The sequence below is a fragment of the Octopus sinensis genome, linkage group LG3, assembly GCF_006345805.1.
Source record: "Octopus sinensis linkage group LG3, ASM634580v1, whole genome shotgun sequence".
Lineage (NCBI taxonomy): Eukaryota > Metazoa > Mollusca > Cephalopoda > Octopoda > Octopodidae > Octopus > Octopus sinensis.
This window is the reverse complement of record NC_042999.1, coordinates 163,133,328-163,150,805: the sequence shown is the minus strand read 5'-3', so window position 1 is coordinate 163,150,805 and position 17,478 is coordinate 163,133,328. Positions and strand designations below refer to the sequence as shown.

The 17,478-nt window shown below is 37.8% G+C and overlaps 1 protein-coding gene across 5 annotated transcripts in view; it reads right to left on the bottom strand.

Annotated features, from left to right (window-relative positions):
- Window positions 1–17,478, bottom strand: part of LOC115209699 (dual specificity testis-specific protein kinase 2) — a 113,142-nt gene that overhangs the window by 75,382 nt on the left and 20,282 nt on the right. The window contains exons 1-2 of one of the 5 annotated variants that reach the window (XM_036501578.1): window positions 14,542–14,681; window positions 12,288–12,645 (exon numbers count right to left, since the gene is read on the bottom strand). In XM_036501578.1, coding sequence (XP_036357471.1) covers window positions 12,288–12,614 — 327 coding nt within the window. In that variant the 5' untranslated portion in view covers window positions 12,615–12,645; window positions 14,542–14,681. Of the gene's footprint in view, window positions 1–12,287; window positions 12,646–12,809; window positions 13,244–13,278; window positions 13,655–13,941; window positions 14,212–14,541; window positions 14,682–17,478 lie in introns of those variants that run through there. The other 4 variants (XM_029778188.2, XM_036501577.1, XM_029778186.2 and 1 more) reach the window with 4 other exon arrangements.

Genomic DNA, 17,478 nt, shown 5'->3' with positions numbered 1-17,478 from the left:
AGTTGATAGTCAATTGTACACAGTGATTGAAATACTGCATCGAGGAGTTGTGGCAATGATGCAGAGCTGGTGCAGTAAATTTTGTACGAAGTTGTGGCTGTAATGCTACTGCCTGGGTCACTTGTACAGAAGTTCTCACAGGTTGTATATTCACTGTAAACCATGGTAAAGTAATTCATGAACAGTGTTATGTTAGAACCTGTGCAGTGTTGCTGGTTGTTGTGTACATGGAGATGTTGACATCGTTAAGAAGATGGTAGTGATGAAGAAAGAGATAGATTGCCATAATGCTGTTGGACAGGTGTTGCTGTCTGGCTTGCAAGTTGTTCTTTGCTGTTGATCCAGGGTGAAGTAATTCATAAACAGTGCTGTGTTGAAACCTGAGCATGTGGTATTGTTGCTGGATCTGGCTGTGTCTTGTGTGGTCAGTGGCTAGACCTTAAAAGGTCTAGAACCAAAGACTTCAAGACGATGAGAAGCTGAGTTTATACAAGGAACAGTAGGCTCAGCAGGGTTGAGAACAGGCTCTGTTTCATGTAATCTTATTTAGGGGCTCCAATTGGTTATATGCTGCATATTGGCATGATAGATTAAGAGCCAAATTGTGCTAATACCAACCAATCAGAGTAGTAGACACAACAGAGGCTACGTTCAAATGTATGTATATATAAAGAGGAGAGGAACTTCACTTGAGTGTACGGCTATACACATATCATGTTAAGTATTAAGCATATTGGCCTCACTTTATACACAGTATTTCACACAATAGATTTGGGTGGTTTTACATCAGACACACCCTGCAAAGGTCATGAATGTGGACCCTAAAACAGAAATTGTCATCTCACACTTGATATGATAACCTCATACCTCAGACAACTGTTTCACTTCACAGTTGCCTTTAACACATTTTGCTATAAGTCAATGAGGACAACTCTCTGTAGGCACTTAATTTGCTAGAAATAGCAACCAAATCTTCAGATCACACTCTACCAAGTTAAAAGAAGGAAGAGCACACGATAATTTTGTCCTAGCAAAGAAAAAATATAAGATGGTCATGGTTACGATACCTTTGATCATAAATTTGCTCAATCATTGAGATTAGGTCCCCTGGTCTCCAGCTCTGCAAAAATGATCTCACTACCTTTTGGGTTTCTTGTAAACCTTGACCAAATTCAAATTATGCCTCTAATCAGGTAAGACTAAATACTTGTCTTCCTTTCAAAAGTTCTTGCAGTCAAACTATAAGAGGCCAAACATTGGATTTCCTTAGCAAGACCAAGATGGAGACATTGACATTTTAGAATCCCCTATCTTGGCCCAGAATTTCCACAATCATTGAATGTAGTCAAAAGAAATATGGCTTGATAAAACACAAGGAAGTCTACCTTTGGAGTGAGAAAGAGAGAGAGAGATCAGTCAGGAGAGGACCTATAAGAACAAAAATGGTGTCCAATACAGAAGTGATAACTAGAAAATAAAACATTATGAATGTTGGGTAGGAGAAAAGATGTTATGTCAAGAATATTTAAATCTTTTGTTACCAAACCAGGTGTACCTGTTTGAAACAACCTATTTCATATTTTCATGAAAATTTCATTGCAAATCTCATCAGTTCATTCATAAAAACATGTGGTTGCACTATGCAAACAATTGAGTTACACAGTCCACCATCATTGTACATGATATCTGAGCAATGTGAATCGTTGGAGAATTCTTTAAAAATATTTTTTGCCACTTTGATTTACTGAAATGTTTCACAATGGATGCAAAATGTTGCCAAGCAGCAAGTTTGAATTCAAGTATTTTTGAAAGAAGACATAGAAAAATCTAAGAAAATATAGACATAAAAACCATGTGTGTAATTATGAATTAGGTATTTCTTTTTCTCAAAGTAAAACAATTCTGACAACAGTTCTGATAAAAAAATTTTTGTTTTTTAAATTTGCACCTGAATACAGTAAGAATTTAAAAACTGATTTTCTTAGTTATTTTTAGGAAGACATTAGACCTAGTCAGAGTCTTTGCAAGGAAATGAAACTATTTGATTTTTTTTTTTTTACATTTCCTCTGAAGTGGTTACTGTGGAAACGAATCATTAGACAGAACATAAACAAAGAATGGAAAAATAGTTTAACCTTTTAGCGTTCAAATGACTCTGCCAAATGTAAAGCATTTTTATTCATACTGTTTTAAATTAATCATGTATTGTCTCATAGCTTTGAGATTTGAATGACATTTTAGGGTAGGTGTGAGAGACTAGATCTGGCCAGTTTCAGCATAAAACAGGAGGCATATTTGGGCTGGATATGGCCAGTTTAAATGCTGGAGGGTTAAGGTTACCCACATACTTGGAAGAAAGTTTGAAATCCAACCATTTTTAAGAATATTGTGTGTGTGTGAATTTAATCAATAAAATTTTTTCAGAACATTTAAATTTTTTTTACCTATAATTTTAATTTACCTGTAAGATGTGTAACAAATTTTGATTAATTTGATCTGTGAATCATTATGTGTTTCTTGTGTATCTATGTACCATTTCCTAGTTTTGTCCAAGACAAATTCCAGTATTTCATTTTGTTTTATCTTTATTGTAAACCTGTCTTATATGCATCAAGTTCAACTGATAGATAATATCAGAATTTGCACAATTCTTCTCTATTAAAATTGTTATATACTCAGTTAATATTAGCTAATAACTCATTTTCTGAGCTGATGTTTCTCCAACAGATTTCTTAAAAATCAAGGTAGAGGCCTTGGTCTTAGGACTACCCACGTCTAGAAACTGAGGTTGGAGGTAAGCAAAGGCATACTCCCTGCAGAAAATCCAGCTCCAAGAAAGCCTCAGGATAGCAAAGGAGAATGAGCACCAGCCAGCCAAAAGGTTGGGGTGGGCTGCACCTGCCTACCTCAAAAAGAAGGTGCAAACCCTCATCCTGGGTCATGCAAGCATGACTTGCCTTATGATGGCTGAAGACCTGACGAGAAGCTTGGGGTAAGGTTGGGAAGTTGGAATGTAGGCAGTCTGCATGGAAGGGGAACTGAGGTAAGTGAGAAATTGAGGAAGAGGAAGGTATGTGCGTTGTGTGCAGGAGGCTGGGTAGAGGAGTTAGGGTGCAAGATTTGTGTGGGTCAAGAGAAGAAAGTACAAGTCGTGGTACTTGTTAAATAGGAAGGGAAATGGAGGTGTAGAAGTTTTGGTGAAGGAAGAAATCTGTAAGAAGGTGGTGGAGGTCAGAAGAAAGAGTGACAGAGTGATGACAGTGGTGTTAGCATTTGAGGAAGAAGTTGTGAGGGTGATTTGTAGGTATGGTCTACAAAGTAGAAGAGGGGAGAAAGAGTGGTTCTTTGATGAAGTGGCGAATAAGTGGGACTTCATGAGGTAGATTTGGGCATGGGTGATTATAATGGACATGTTGAGAAATGGATCCAGGGCTTGGAGGGTGTGAATAGGGGAAACGGAATTAGGGAGAGAAATGTAGAAGGAAGGATGCTGTTGGAGTTTTGTGATGAGAAAGAATTGTGTGTAGTGAACATGTGGTTTAGGAAAACAGAGAAAAGGAAGGAGGGAATGAGACAGAGATTGACTTTGTATTGGTTGATAGGAAAAACAGAAAGGATCTGAGAGATGTGAAGACAATACCAAGGGAGTCGCAGCACAGGTTGGTGGTTGCTGACTTGGATAAGAGGAAAGTTAAAAAGCATGTGAGAAAGGGAACGGTTGAGGGGAGAAGGTATGGAAACTGACGGAAGAAGAAGCAAGAGTAAGGTTTGAGGAGAGAGCTGGGGAGTTGGTAAGCATTTATGGACTGCATTTGTGGAAGTCTTTTCAAGAAGGAGTACTAAAGGCATGTGGCAAAGTGTGTGGAAGGATGGGAGGATAGGAGAGATTGAGGAAATATGTGATGGTGGAATGGTGAGGGAGGTGATAGCGAGGAAGGAGGCGCACAAAGCTTTATGTAATAATAGGACTGAGCAAATGAAAGCCAGGTATAACAACATGAAGAATCATGCAAAGGGGGTGGTTGCGAGATCTATGAGGAAGGAGGCTGAGGAGAGGTTGAGCAGGCTGGATGGAGTATTTAGGTTTATTAAATCAATGAAAAATGATGGAAGAGATGTTGAGGGAGGAAGATACAGGAGGGGGAGTGATGGAAGGTTGAATTTTAGTGAGGACAGGAGAAGAGTTTAGAAAGAGCATATGGAGGGAATTATGAACGAGGAGAATGAATGGGATCAGAGGGTGGAAGTTGTTGTAGTGGAAGGGCCAGTGGAGAGGGTTAGTTGGGAAGAAATAGTAGAGGCAATGAAGGAAATGAAAGGAACAGGAATGGCAGCTGGTCCATCTGAAGTATGTGTAGAAATGACATCTGCAAGTAGAGAGACAGAACTCTGCCAGGGCATGCTGGATGGAAGAAGAATGCCAGATGATTGGGTACTAAGTGTGGTGGTACCGATCTTCAAGGGGAAGGGGAATGCGATGAGTTGTGAGGCACATAGAGGAGTGAAGTTATTGGAGTATGCAATGAAGATGATGAGAAGTGTGTTGGAGAGGAGAATTTGGAAGAGGGTGGATGTGGACAAGATGCAATTTGGTTTTATGCTAGGAAGGGGACAATAGATGCAGTGTTCATTGTATGAGTCTGTATGAAGGGGTAAAGACAAGAGTTAGAATTGGGTCAGAGCTTTCAGAGGAGTATGCAGTGAAAGCTGGTGTGCATCAGAAATCTCTGTTGTCACTGTTGTTGTTTGCAATAGTGGTTGATGTGGTGACAGAAAGTGCAAGAGAGGGATTGATAGGAAGGAAGGAAGCACTCCGTCGGTTACGACGACGAGGGTTCCGGTTGATCCGAATCAACGGAACAGCCTGCTCGTGAAATTAACGTGTAAGAGCACTCCACAGACACGTGTACCCTTAACGTAGTTCTCGGGGATATTCAGCGTGACACAGAGTGACAAGGCCGGACCCTTTCAAATACAGGTACAACAGAAACAGGAAGTAAGAGTGAGAGAAAGTTGTTGTGAAAGAGTACAGCAGGGATTGCCACGACCCCCTGCCGGAGCCTCGTGGACTTTTAGGTGTTTTCGCTCAATAAACACTCACAACGCCCGGTCTGGGAATCGAAACCGCGATCCTATGACCGCGAGTCCGCTGCCCTAACCACTGGGCCATTGCGCCTCCACAGAGGGATTGATAATGGAGACACTGAATGTGGATGACCTTGTTCTGATGATTAAGATGATGGAGGGATAGGTTTTAGAAATGGAAGGAGGCGTTTGAAAGCAAGGGCTTGAAGGTAAACCTCGGGAAGACAAAGGTGATGGTGAGTGGGGTGGAAGGAGAAGTGTTAGTGAGTAAGGTGGATCCATGTGGTGTATGTGGGAGGAGGGTAATGGCAAATGCAGTGCTGTGTACGAGATGTGAGAAATGGATTCATGGTAGATGTACAAAAATGAAGATGGTGATCCTCAAGACTGGTGAGAGAGTTTGTTTGTGGAAGATGTGAGATAGGAGCTGGAGGGCAGGCAGAACCAGTGGAAACACTATGTGACGAGGTGGAATTGGTGAGAGGGTTTTGTTATCTGGGAGATAGAGTGGATGTAAGTAAGGGATGTGAAGCAGCTGTGACAGCAAGATAGAGATTGGCTGGGTGAAGTTCAGGGAATGTGGAGCATTGTTATATGGGAAAAGGCTCTCATTAAAGATGAAAGGAAGGGTCTATAAAAGTTATGTGAGAGCTGCAATGCTGTATGGGAGTGAGACATGGTGTCTGTGGGAGAGAGAGTTGGTAATTTTGAGAAGGGCTGAGAGAACAATGTTGAGAGAAATGTGTGGGGTGAAGCTGTTTGATAAGAGGATTGAAGATTTGATGGGAATGCTAGGGTTGGAGGAATCAGTGGAATGGTTGGCAAGGATGAATGGAGTGAGGTGGTATGGACATGTGTTGAGGAGGGATGAAGAGCATGTTCTGAGGAGGGTGATTACATTTGAGGTAAATGGAGCATGAAAATGAGGTAGACTGAGGAAAAGGCAGAGGGGACAGGCGGAGGAGAAGATTGGGAGGGTTGATCTGAAAAAGGAGGACACCCAAAACTGAGCTTGATGGTGTGAGGGTGTTGCTATAGCAATGATGTTTAAACAAAATTTAAATTATTTATATTTTGTTGAATTTACCAATATTTACCTGTAATTAGATTGCTTTGAATCAAAACTGTTTCATAAGATTTGCTTTGAGTTAAAACTTATGAAACATTTGGTTAAATTGCATTCCAAAATCATATTAGCATATTGATAGATAAAAAAGTTAAGAGTTGTTTTATGAAACCAGTCTAAATTCATGATTATTTTAGAATTTAATTGAAATACATAAGGAGTGTATTTTGGTTAGCAATATAGTAATGAAAGGGTTAACAGGAATCATCATCATCATCATCGTTTAACGTCCGTTTTCCACGCTAGCACGGGTTGGACGGTTCGACCAGGGTCTGGGAAGCCAGGGGCTACACCAGGCTCCAGTCTGATCTGGCAGAGTTTCTACAGCTGGATGCCCTTCCTAACGCCAACCACTCCGCAAGTGTAGTGGGTGCTTTTTACGTGCCACCTGCACAGGTGCCAGGGGGGGTCTGGCATCGGCCACGATCGGTTGGAGCTTTTAACGTGCCACCGGCATGGAAGCCAGCCAAGGCGGCGCTGGCAATGGCCACGTTCGGATGGTGCTTTTTATGTGCCACCGGCACAGAAGCCAGTCAGGGCGGCGCTGGCATCGGCCACGTTCGGATGGTGCTTTTTATGTGCTACGGGCACAGAAGCCAGTCGAGGCGGAGCTGGCAACGGCCACGTTCGGATGGTGCTTTTTATGTGCCACCGGCACAGGTATCACAACTACTATTTCCATTGATATTTATTTCGATGTTCATGTTCATGTACTTGACTCAACAGGTCTCCTCAAGCACAGCGGGACATTCTGGGATCCAGGGTACTTTGAATGGGAAGGGGGCTATGCGGAACTGGTGCAGGAAGCAGCCCGGGTCTTTGCAGTCACAGCATATCTCCAGAGATCTTGGTCCTTCGCCATTGCCTCAGTGAGGCCTGACAGCATTAAATAATAATGCACAGAATAACAAATAGAATACAAGTTTAATGTCAAGGATATTAAGACAAGTGTTCAGCAAATGTTGGAAGGAGGAGTCTAGAACTGGACTACAGGGTATCCTCAAGTTTCAGGCTTTAATAACTATCAATAAATGTAGTAAGATATGAAAATTATACATCATAAAAGCTTAATGTGTCTTCTTTTTGTTTCAGACTAAATAAATTCAGATTAATAAAGATAATGGTTATAGAGCAAACTACAATCATAACCCTCCACAAAAGAGGCAAAAGTAATACAGCTATAGCAAAAATGCTTAACTGAACAACAGTCTGGAAAATTGACAAGAAATTTTAAGAGACTGGTTCCACCATTGATCAACCTGGACATAGCCAAAAAAGAAGTTTGTGAACCCCTCAGCTCATCAAAAGTATCAGAGAAAAGATATGGTGAAAGCCTCATTGTTCTGTCAGAAAACTGGCTACCACAGCAAAAGTAAGCTGAACATTGATGTATCAAGTGCTGAAGGAGAATCTCAGGACCCACCCCTCCAAGATGGTCCACTGTCATGAGCTCATGCAAATTTATAAGGCCATGAGACTGGAGAGAAGTCATCTTATCCTGCATCAGATTACTGAAGCTACTGCCCAACCTAGTATTCACTGATGAAAAGAAATTTGACATCAAACAGACAGTAAACCACAAGAGCAACCAGCTTTGGAGTGTATCTGGCTTCATCGAAGGTAGACTCATACTGCCTCCATAGGCAAATGAGCACCTTCAAGGTGCAATTTGGAGCCTCCAACAGGACTTGGCACCATCCCACAACTCCAAACAGACACAACACTGAATTTGAAAAATATTCTGTCATTCATAGGCAAGGTAGTATGGCCCTCAAGAAGCCCCAATCTCAACCCATTGAATTTTTTTGTTTGATTCATTCTGGAGACGAGGGTCTCAAGCACTCCTCATGCTTCGCTCAAAGCTCTGAAGGCAAAACTGCACCAGAAATGATTCTGCAACAACAGCTGCATGCCATATGTGAAGCATTTGCACCTAGACTGTGATTTGAGACAGAGGTGATCATCTTGAATAAATGTGGTAGTGTCATAATTGTGTTTCCTTTACCATTGCATTGGACCAGAAATATAACAATATTTTGCTGTAGCAAAATTGAAAAAAGTTGGTTGCCTAAGTTTTGGGATACCCTGTACATAGATTTTAAGTGCTCTGTATTTTTTTTAATGTTTTAATCCATTTTATATCTATGCTGGCAATATTGAGTAGTTCTTAGCAATTTTAGCAATATGGTTATAGCAATATGGTTAGCAGCAAGTATTTTTCTAGTTGAACTTCTTTCTTACCACTAACCATACAATTACAATATAGGAGTAGAAACTATTAGCATCCAGACAGACTGAGGGTGCATTAAATATTTTGCACAAGAACACAATTGCTGGATTTAAATTTGGAGTCATGACCACATGGTCAGTAGCCTAGCTGAAAATGATAGAGTTAAGGGAAGATACAGAGCATGTAAATTCAGAAGCATAGCAGAGACTGACAGTAACATCTCATATTGTTGTCTATTCCCAGGTCACTCCCAACAGAACAGACCCAGCATTCCAGCTATAACCAATTTATCTAATTAGAAGTATGTCTAAGACTACCTTATTCAATGCACGCTGTCCTTATTTAAGACAAAGAATGTAATTTGAAGGTTGACTGAGATAGGCTCCCTTGAGAGTTGAGTATTTGTAATGGTTTATCAAACAGGCTGTCATTAAAATATTAAGCACAAAGATAATTTTTGTGGCTAGAAATGTATAATTTATTAAGTTAAAATTAAATGGGGGTGCCCCAGCATGGCCACAGCTTGTGAGCTGAAACTAGATAAAATAAAATAAATAAATAAATAAAATGTTACTAGTACTTATTTGACTGGACTCAGAAAATATTCAGTTAACTACACTTTATGGAAACTTAACTGATATAATTATTTGTTGGTGGAATAAGGACAGAGTTGAAGAGCTGATATGATTTTCTGCTCTGCTTCTATTCACTTCAGGTACATAAGCTGAAGACAGATTTGACAAAGTTTAGTGTAAAACTTTAGGATAGTATGGGATAGTGAAGTTGCACATGTAGTTGCAAGGTGTTTCAGGATTGTTTTTGTCAGACAGACCTAAACACAAATTCAACATCCTGAATATCCAAGGAATTCTGGGATTACACAGTGATGGGGTGGATAGATATATGATATGCAATGGAAGAATTGCAGCGGGTTTTCTGGAAGAACATCATGATTAAAAATAAGTATATAAAGCAGGTACCCATAAAACGTCATGCTATAGTTAAGTATCCTTATTCATCTGTCCACATGGACAATGATCATGTCATAACTTACGGTTTGAAGCACTTAAATGGTATGTCTGGGAGTGGATGGCAAGTCCTTTCTTAGCAATATGCCAGCAGCTCTGGACTTTCTCAACATCATCTATTGCTAAGCTTGTCAGTTTCTGATTTTCTTAGATACAGTGGCACTGTTTTTGAGCCTGCACCAAGTAAGTCTCTCAGCAGCAAGACTCCTCATGACAATTGATGATGAAGTCTTTTAGGAGGGTCTTGAGAATGTCCTTGTAGCATTTGTGCTATCCACTGATTGAACATTTAACATAATTTTCTGTAAAAAGAAACATTTTGGAATACAACTGTCATCCATTTTGGTGTGCCTGTTATAAACAGTTCACATTTCACTACCAAAGAGCAAAGTTGGCAGAACAACAGCTCTGAAGATCTTCAGCTTATAATCCTTCTTTATCCAGATGATCTATCCAAAGTGATAGTAGCTTTGACAATTCTGCTAATAGCTTTACAAATGATAAGGACAAAGTGCTGCCAAAGTATGCAAAAATATCAATAAACAGCAGAGTTTGATATTTGACCAACTTGTGAAGCTAGAATCTGATATTAGAATGTTTAGTAATGGTGAGTGTAGTGTGATTTTCTTTTTCTTTTTCTTTTTTTTTTGTCAAAGCAAACTCTCTGGGTAAGTTCTTTAGTTTGTTTTGGCCTTCACAGTTAAGGCTGTGCTGAAACAATCCATTCTAAGATGAGTTATTAGTAGTGATGGAATCAACTTTTGAACAGTCAATTACGTCAGATTTTTGAAGTACTAAAGAAATCTAGCTGTACGAACTTTTCAGCAAACCATAATACGATTCCAGTCATTTGGAATGTGAGCCAAACTGTTTTTTTTCTGTAATAAGTTACTCCAAAGAGAAAAGGCAGTACCCACATAATTTACTGGGAGATCAATGCTGCTGATATCTAGCCTGAACATCATCATCGTTTAACATCCGTTCTCCATTTTAGCATGGGTTGGATGGTTCGACCGGGGATCTGGGAAGCCAGAAGGCTGCACCAGACTCCAGTCTTATCTGGCAATGTTTCTACAGCTGGATGCCCTTCCTAACGCCAACCACTCCGTGAGTGTAGTGGGTGCCTTTTACGTGCCACCTGCACAGGCGCCAGGCGAGGTTGGCAACGGCCACGGTCGGATTGGTGCATTTTACGTGCCACTGGCACGGAAGCCAGTCGAGGCGGCACTGGCATCGGCCACGATCGGATGGTGCTTTTTACGTGCCACCGGCATTAGAAAAAAAATGTAGACAAGGAGAAACTGGAGTTTGATGCTTAAGGTAGCATTCAAAACAGAAACACAGTTTACACCTTCTGTATGTATTCGGGTCAATTTAAGTGACTGTGCTCTTCTTGTATCTAACTGACACCTCGTACCAATTTAAGCAATTTGGGTGAGTATATTGAGTTTATCTGTATCACATGGAAGAGATAATTTTGAATATTGTAGCTATTTTAAGAGGGAGATAATAAGAAACATGTCATTAGATTTAATGTCAAGAAAGAGTACCCAGCTGTAGAAACCTTGCCAAAGAAGACACTGGACACCAATGCAGCCTTCAGGCTAGTCAAGTCCTGTCAAACAGGCCAAGCCATTCCAGCATGGATGTTAAATAAGGATGGTGATGATGATCAAATTTTTAATTTTTGTAATATATTATTAATGCTAGTTTATAATTGGTTGTAATGCATGCTGTATAGTTTGATTTTCTTTATAAGATTCTCATATATTCTTCTGTCAGGTGAGTTCGCTTTTAATAGGTGTTTTCTAATTTTGAATTGAATTTGTTTCTAGAATAAAGTTTGGTTTACTAAATTATTTGTATATCTCATTAATTATCAATATGGTTTATTAATTTCTTTTTATTGAAGAGAATCTAAAGGCTCTAAGTAAGGATTCAATATAGCAGTAGCTGAACAACAGTGTTGCTGGTTATAGGAGGTGACCAATGGGCTAATCACTGGTTCATGGGATTTTTGAGAGTAAGAAACATCTTTTACTTGTACAGAACAAATATCTCAGAGAACTTTGAAGAAAGTGCAATTTTTTCAGATATTGGTCAACACAAGGTTATAGCAGAAAACACCTGCTCAAGGTACTGTACAATGTATTCCAGAATCACATGGTTGCAAAGCAAATATTTTAACCACACAGACATATCTATAACTAATATTTTATACATATGTGGACACCTAGTATCGCCATGCATCTATAGATAATGTGTCTTCTCAATGTATCTGATGAATGATATAGTTTCTAAATAATATTAATTCTTATCTATCTTACTCTACATTGGATAATAAAGTTATTTTCTAACTTTTTATCTTTTAATCTGACATTTTTTCCCCATTGTGCTATAATCACAGTCATTATGGATTATACTCTCAAATTAACACCAAACACACGACCAAACTATTTTCTGGTGATTGAAAGAAACCCAACATAGATGAACAAAAGAAAATTTGAAGTCCAAATAAGAAACAGAGCCACCAACCCTGTCACTCTCCAAGATTCTAGCAACTACTACTAAAATACATTCATTCAGAAAAAAAAGATATGGAAGATTTAGAAACGTTAATAGCTCTCCAAAATTTTAGCATTCAAACACAGTAAAGGAATAAACACAAACAAAAGACCAATTGCAGCGTGGAAGGTTAAAACTGGTGCAAAGTTGTTCTTAATAATACAGATTTCAAAAGCAAAATAGTCCCCTATCTTGCACACATCTGTTGAAAGTATATGAAAGAAAAAGAGATTAAAATTGTAAATATATTTACCTTGTAAACTTCTGAAAAGAAGCCTCTTCCAATTTTTTCACAAATGAAGTCATCAAGACGAGTGAGAGCAGAAACGGCATGTTTAAGAGCTTCACATGAGTTCGAGCTTGTAGGTCGGTAACTACTGCCTGCTGCCTGACACAAATTATTTGAGACATCCGATTCGTTATCATCATCTTCATCATCAAAATATCTACTTTCTTCACCTAAATCGATGGTTTGGCTGCGAACAGCTTTCATACTACTACGTAAGTGATTCCGTGGTGGACCGTTAAGATAACTACTGAACGGCTGGCCGTTCTCTCCTGTTTGGAGACTAGTAACCATTCTATAAAATTTTATGATCAGAAACAGGTACCTAGACGAATGTAAAAATACAATCAACGTTAGGTCGAATGACAACAAAATTAGTTTTCATGTTAACAATACAAAAATACAAATTACTTGTTACAATTATTTCCATTTTTTTATTTCATTAATGTTACATTTTGAAGGTAAAAGTGGATTTGCTAGAACACATACCTTAACAATATGCTTATCGAAGATTAACACTAAACAGCTTCAGTGTGTACCAAAATGGTTAGCTAGAGCGAAATCTTCCCACGTAAAATTCGTCAATGACGCGAAAGACTGCGTATTTCTATAAATATACACATTGGTCATTCACCTACTAGAATCAAAAGTACAATAATATCTATGTTGCAAGTGATAATTAAAAATAAGCCTTTGCGATAAACAATAATGTAAATTCTAAAAGGAAATTTAATTTTTTCTGAAACATACAACAGCGAAGAAAGGGAGGGGGTTGTTGCTGTGGTACTGTGAAGCAAGACTGGCATTAATATCTGCAGCAACTACTGTTAGGTGCGTGAAATGTTTTTTTTTTTTTTTTTTTCCAAGTAGACCACTAACGTTTGGCATTCCAAGGAAATGATGAGAGAAAAGAATAAAAGCTATTTGTTTAAAATGCTGATAAGAGTGAAATACTAACAAAATGTTCGGATGAATGTTTAACATTAAACATTTCCCAATGCTTAGTTATATAATGCGATGGTATAAAGCATTTCAAAATAATTGAGCCTATTTATTGCTGGAGTATTTCAAAAGAGAGTTTAGCTAGAGTGTTGTTCCGTTAGAGGGCAATTGCAACATAGCAGCAGCAGGAAGGCGATTTCGCTTTTATAAACAGATCGACGAAAAGTATACCGTTTCTACCTACAGCAACAAACAGCAGCCAGCACGTGAAGTAAATGATCTAACTCAAAATAAATACCACACAGACATGAAAAAATAAATCGCTTATTTAGTTAGGATTCTCTTCCCCCCTCATCAACTTTCCATGAAGAACAACAAAACCTGTCGATTCTAGTTTTTAGTTCTATTCTTATCTGAAATGAGACGAAATACCTGTAAATATTGTTAAGATAAATTTTTATAAGCAAACGTCACTGCTGTCTAATTGCTAGAAATCTTTAAAACACGGCTGGACAGAATTAAGAAAACAGCGCACACACGCATACAGATATATTCCAGGTGGGTCGGTCTCGAAACTGAAAAACAAAAGGAATGAAACTAAGTTTTAAGACTATGTGACTGGAGTGTGCAGAGTTTGACTGATAAGTTGTAAATAAACAGAAAGAGAATAGATACAAACCATTCTGAAAGTGGCAGCTTTCACTATAGTTTCAAGTTTTTACATGAAACTATTTGGAAGATATCAGATAAAAAAGACAAGATAATCAGAGTTTTGTAGCATTATTAAAATCTCTGTTAGACAAAAAAAGAAAATCTTTGACAGGTGTGCTCAAAACATAAGGTTTGGTGGTGGAATATGAACGTCAATAAACAGAAGAATTCATCAATTCGATGTTTATCCCATAGAATATTTATAACGATGTAAATATTGTTATTCCTTGGCACTAAATCATTGAGTATGATCATTGATAATTAGGTTGGGTGTTACTGTCACGTTGGCTTCCGCCCCCAAACACGCGCGCACTTATACCTACATATGAGAGAATAAGAGAATGTAAACTTTAAATTAAAAGTAGCTAATTTTACTCAGTAATTAATGAATAGTAATGAATTCTAATTTAAAACAAAGAGAAGGAAGAAAAAGCACCAGACGACAATAAACCTGTTTTATTATGGTGCGAGTATTTCATTAAACTTCCTTTATATCAATTGCAAAATTCGTCTACGGGTCCGTCAAATAAGGGAGGAGTTAGAAAAGAAAAAGAATAGGTTCACTTGCCATGATCCTGGTGAAAGATACTTTCGACTACGCAAGCATAAGGGCAATTTTCTAATGGAGGTCGAATCAACTGCAGTATCTGATATTGTTTTATCAAGCACAGAGGAATCAAAGGCACGACTGATTAGGATTTGAAACAAAAATGCAAAGGTAACATATTAGATAACGTAAAATGATTCTATTGTGCTCTACCAATTGCGGTGGTACTTCCAACTGCTATATGTATGTATGTGTATATATGTCTGTGTGTGTGTGTATAATATATATATATATATATATATATATATATATATATATATATATATGCCTGTGTATATATAATATATATATATATATATATATGCCTGTGTATATATATATATATATATATATATATATATGCCTGTGTATATATATATATAATATATATATATATATATATATATGCCTGTGTATATAATATATATATATATATATTATATATATATATATATGCCTGTGTATATAATATATATATATATATATATTATATATATATATGCCTGTGTATATATATTATATATATAATATATGCCTGTGTATATATATATATATATATATATATATATATATATATATACTTTATTTAAAGCAGCAGAAAATTCAACAAAACCTGTTACTCTGAGTTTCCCGTTTTGTTGAATTTTTTGCTGCTTTAAATAAAGCATATTACTCTACCACTGGTATTTGAGTACTCTTTTTTCCACCTTGTTTCACATTTATGTGTTTACTCCGGTATATATATATATATATATATATATATATATATATATATATATATATATATACTAGCATACCCGTATTGTCAAAATACAGACAGTTTTATTTATGATAGAAAATGACATATAACAATGCGTGAAACCATTGCTAAATGTCAGCAATCGAGTAAATATATGTATACACACAGAATTGAAGCACTTGACAAATCAGATATGGTTGCATCAGTTGAAAATATCCACACAATGTGTGGTATGAAACAGCCACTTTTCCAGGCCAACATGAATCAGACATATACCTGGATGCCCTTCCTGTTGCCAACCCTCATCTATTTTCAAGTAAAATTTCACTGTGCCCATACATGTTCACATAGCAGATTGGAAATGAAAAACACCTCTTGCATGACAGTGACACTTGCTTACTACCATTGTCCAATATCAAGGCAAGGAGATAGTAAAACGCGCATACATCATCATCATCATCATCATCATTTAGCGTCCGCTTTCCATGCTAGCATGAGTTGGACGGTTCAACTGGGGTCTGTGAAGCCAGAAGGCGGCATCAGGCCCAGTCTGATCTGGCAGTGTTTCTACGGCTGGATGCCCTTCCTAACGCCAACCACTCCGTGAGTGTAGTGGGTGCTTTTTACGTGCCACCCGCACAGGTGCCAGATGGAGCTGGCAAACATGCCACCCGCACAGGTGCTAGACATATATGTTCACATATGCATATACATATATACTTACACACAGATGTGTGTGTAAGCATGCACACATACAAACATACATATATAAGATACAGTTTTGGCTTCATACCAATTATTATTGGAGCAGCAGGATACATCCCAACCTGTCTAGAGCAAAGTGTGGCTGAACTAGGGTTCCTGAGGAGAAAATGCAAATCCTTAATTCATACAGTACAAAGATCACAATATCTAGGACTATAGAAATCTGCAAGACCATCTAAAAGATGTAAAAGATGATGAACAAAACAAGATGCTTTCCTTTACAACCTTGCTATCAAGTAGGTGGCAGGTCAAAATTTACTCTAAATTAAAGAAAGAACATCCATACACACATATATACAGTGGCCTTCTTTCAGTTTCTGTCTATCAAATCTACTCACAAGGTTTTGGGGGGTCCTAGGATATATATACACATATATACATGCATACATATATACACCCATACACACACACACCCACATACATAGGTGCAGGTGTGGCTGTGTGGTAACAAACTTGGTTCCAAAACACATGGTCCTGAGTTCAGTCCCACTGTGAGGTAACTTGGCATGTGTCTTCTGCTGTAGCCTCAGACCAACCAAAGCCTTGTCACTGCATTTTGTAGACACAAACTGAAAGAAATCAATTGTATATATATGTAAGTCTATGTGTGTGTCTTAAGTCTGCTCAGGACTTGGTGCTTGCTTCTTCCATGGGTATGAGTAAGTATTTCATTTATATCTCGCGTATTTGCCGCTGAAGAGGGGAAAATTTCTTGTGAATTAACCCCGAAATTGGACCAATAAGGTAATAACGAATTTTTTAGAGATTTCTATCGGTTTGTTTCGAGACACGTAAATTTAATGGTTATCGACAATTTTTTTGTTTCGGCGTATCTGGCATTAGAATTTTTCTTCTGCCTTTAACTTGTAAATTATGTATAAATTATACCTTTAAAGGCATTTTTTGATATGCTGGCCATTGACAAAAAATTTTTCCCAAAAAAAATTTTATCCTATATTAATTATAAATAGATTAGTGTTCACTTCCGGATTCTATCACTCTGTGAAAGTTTCTAGTTCGAATCACACATGTCTCGAGGTGCGCCGAAGATTTTTTTATTATGGATATATTTGGGGTACTTAAGTCTGCTCGGGACTTGGTGCTTGCTTCTTCCATGGGTATGAGTAAGTATTTCATTTATATCTCGCGTATTTGCCGCTGAAGAGGGGAAAATTTCTTCTGAATTAACCCCGAAATTGGACCAATAAGGTAATAACAAATTTTTTAGAGATTTCTATCGGTTTGTTTCGAGACACGTAAATTTAATGGTTATCGACAATTTCTTGTTTCGGCGTATCTGGTATTAGAATTTTTCTTCTGCCCTTAACATGTAAATTATGTATAAATTTTACCTTCAAAGGCATTTTTTGATATGCTGGCCATTGATAAAGTTTTTTTCCCGAAAAAAATTATAA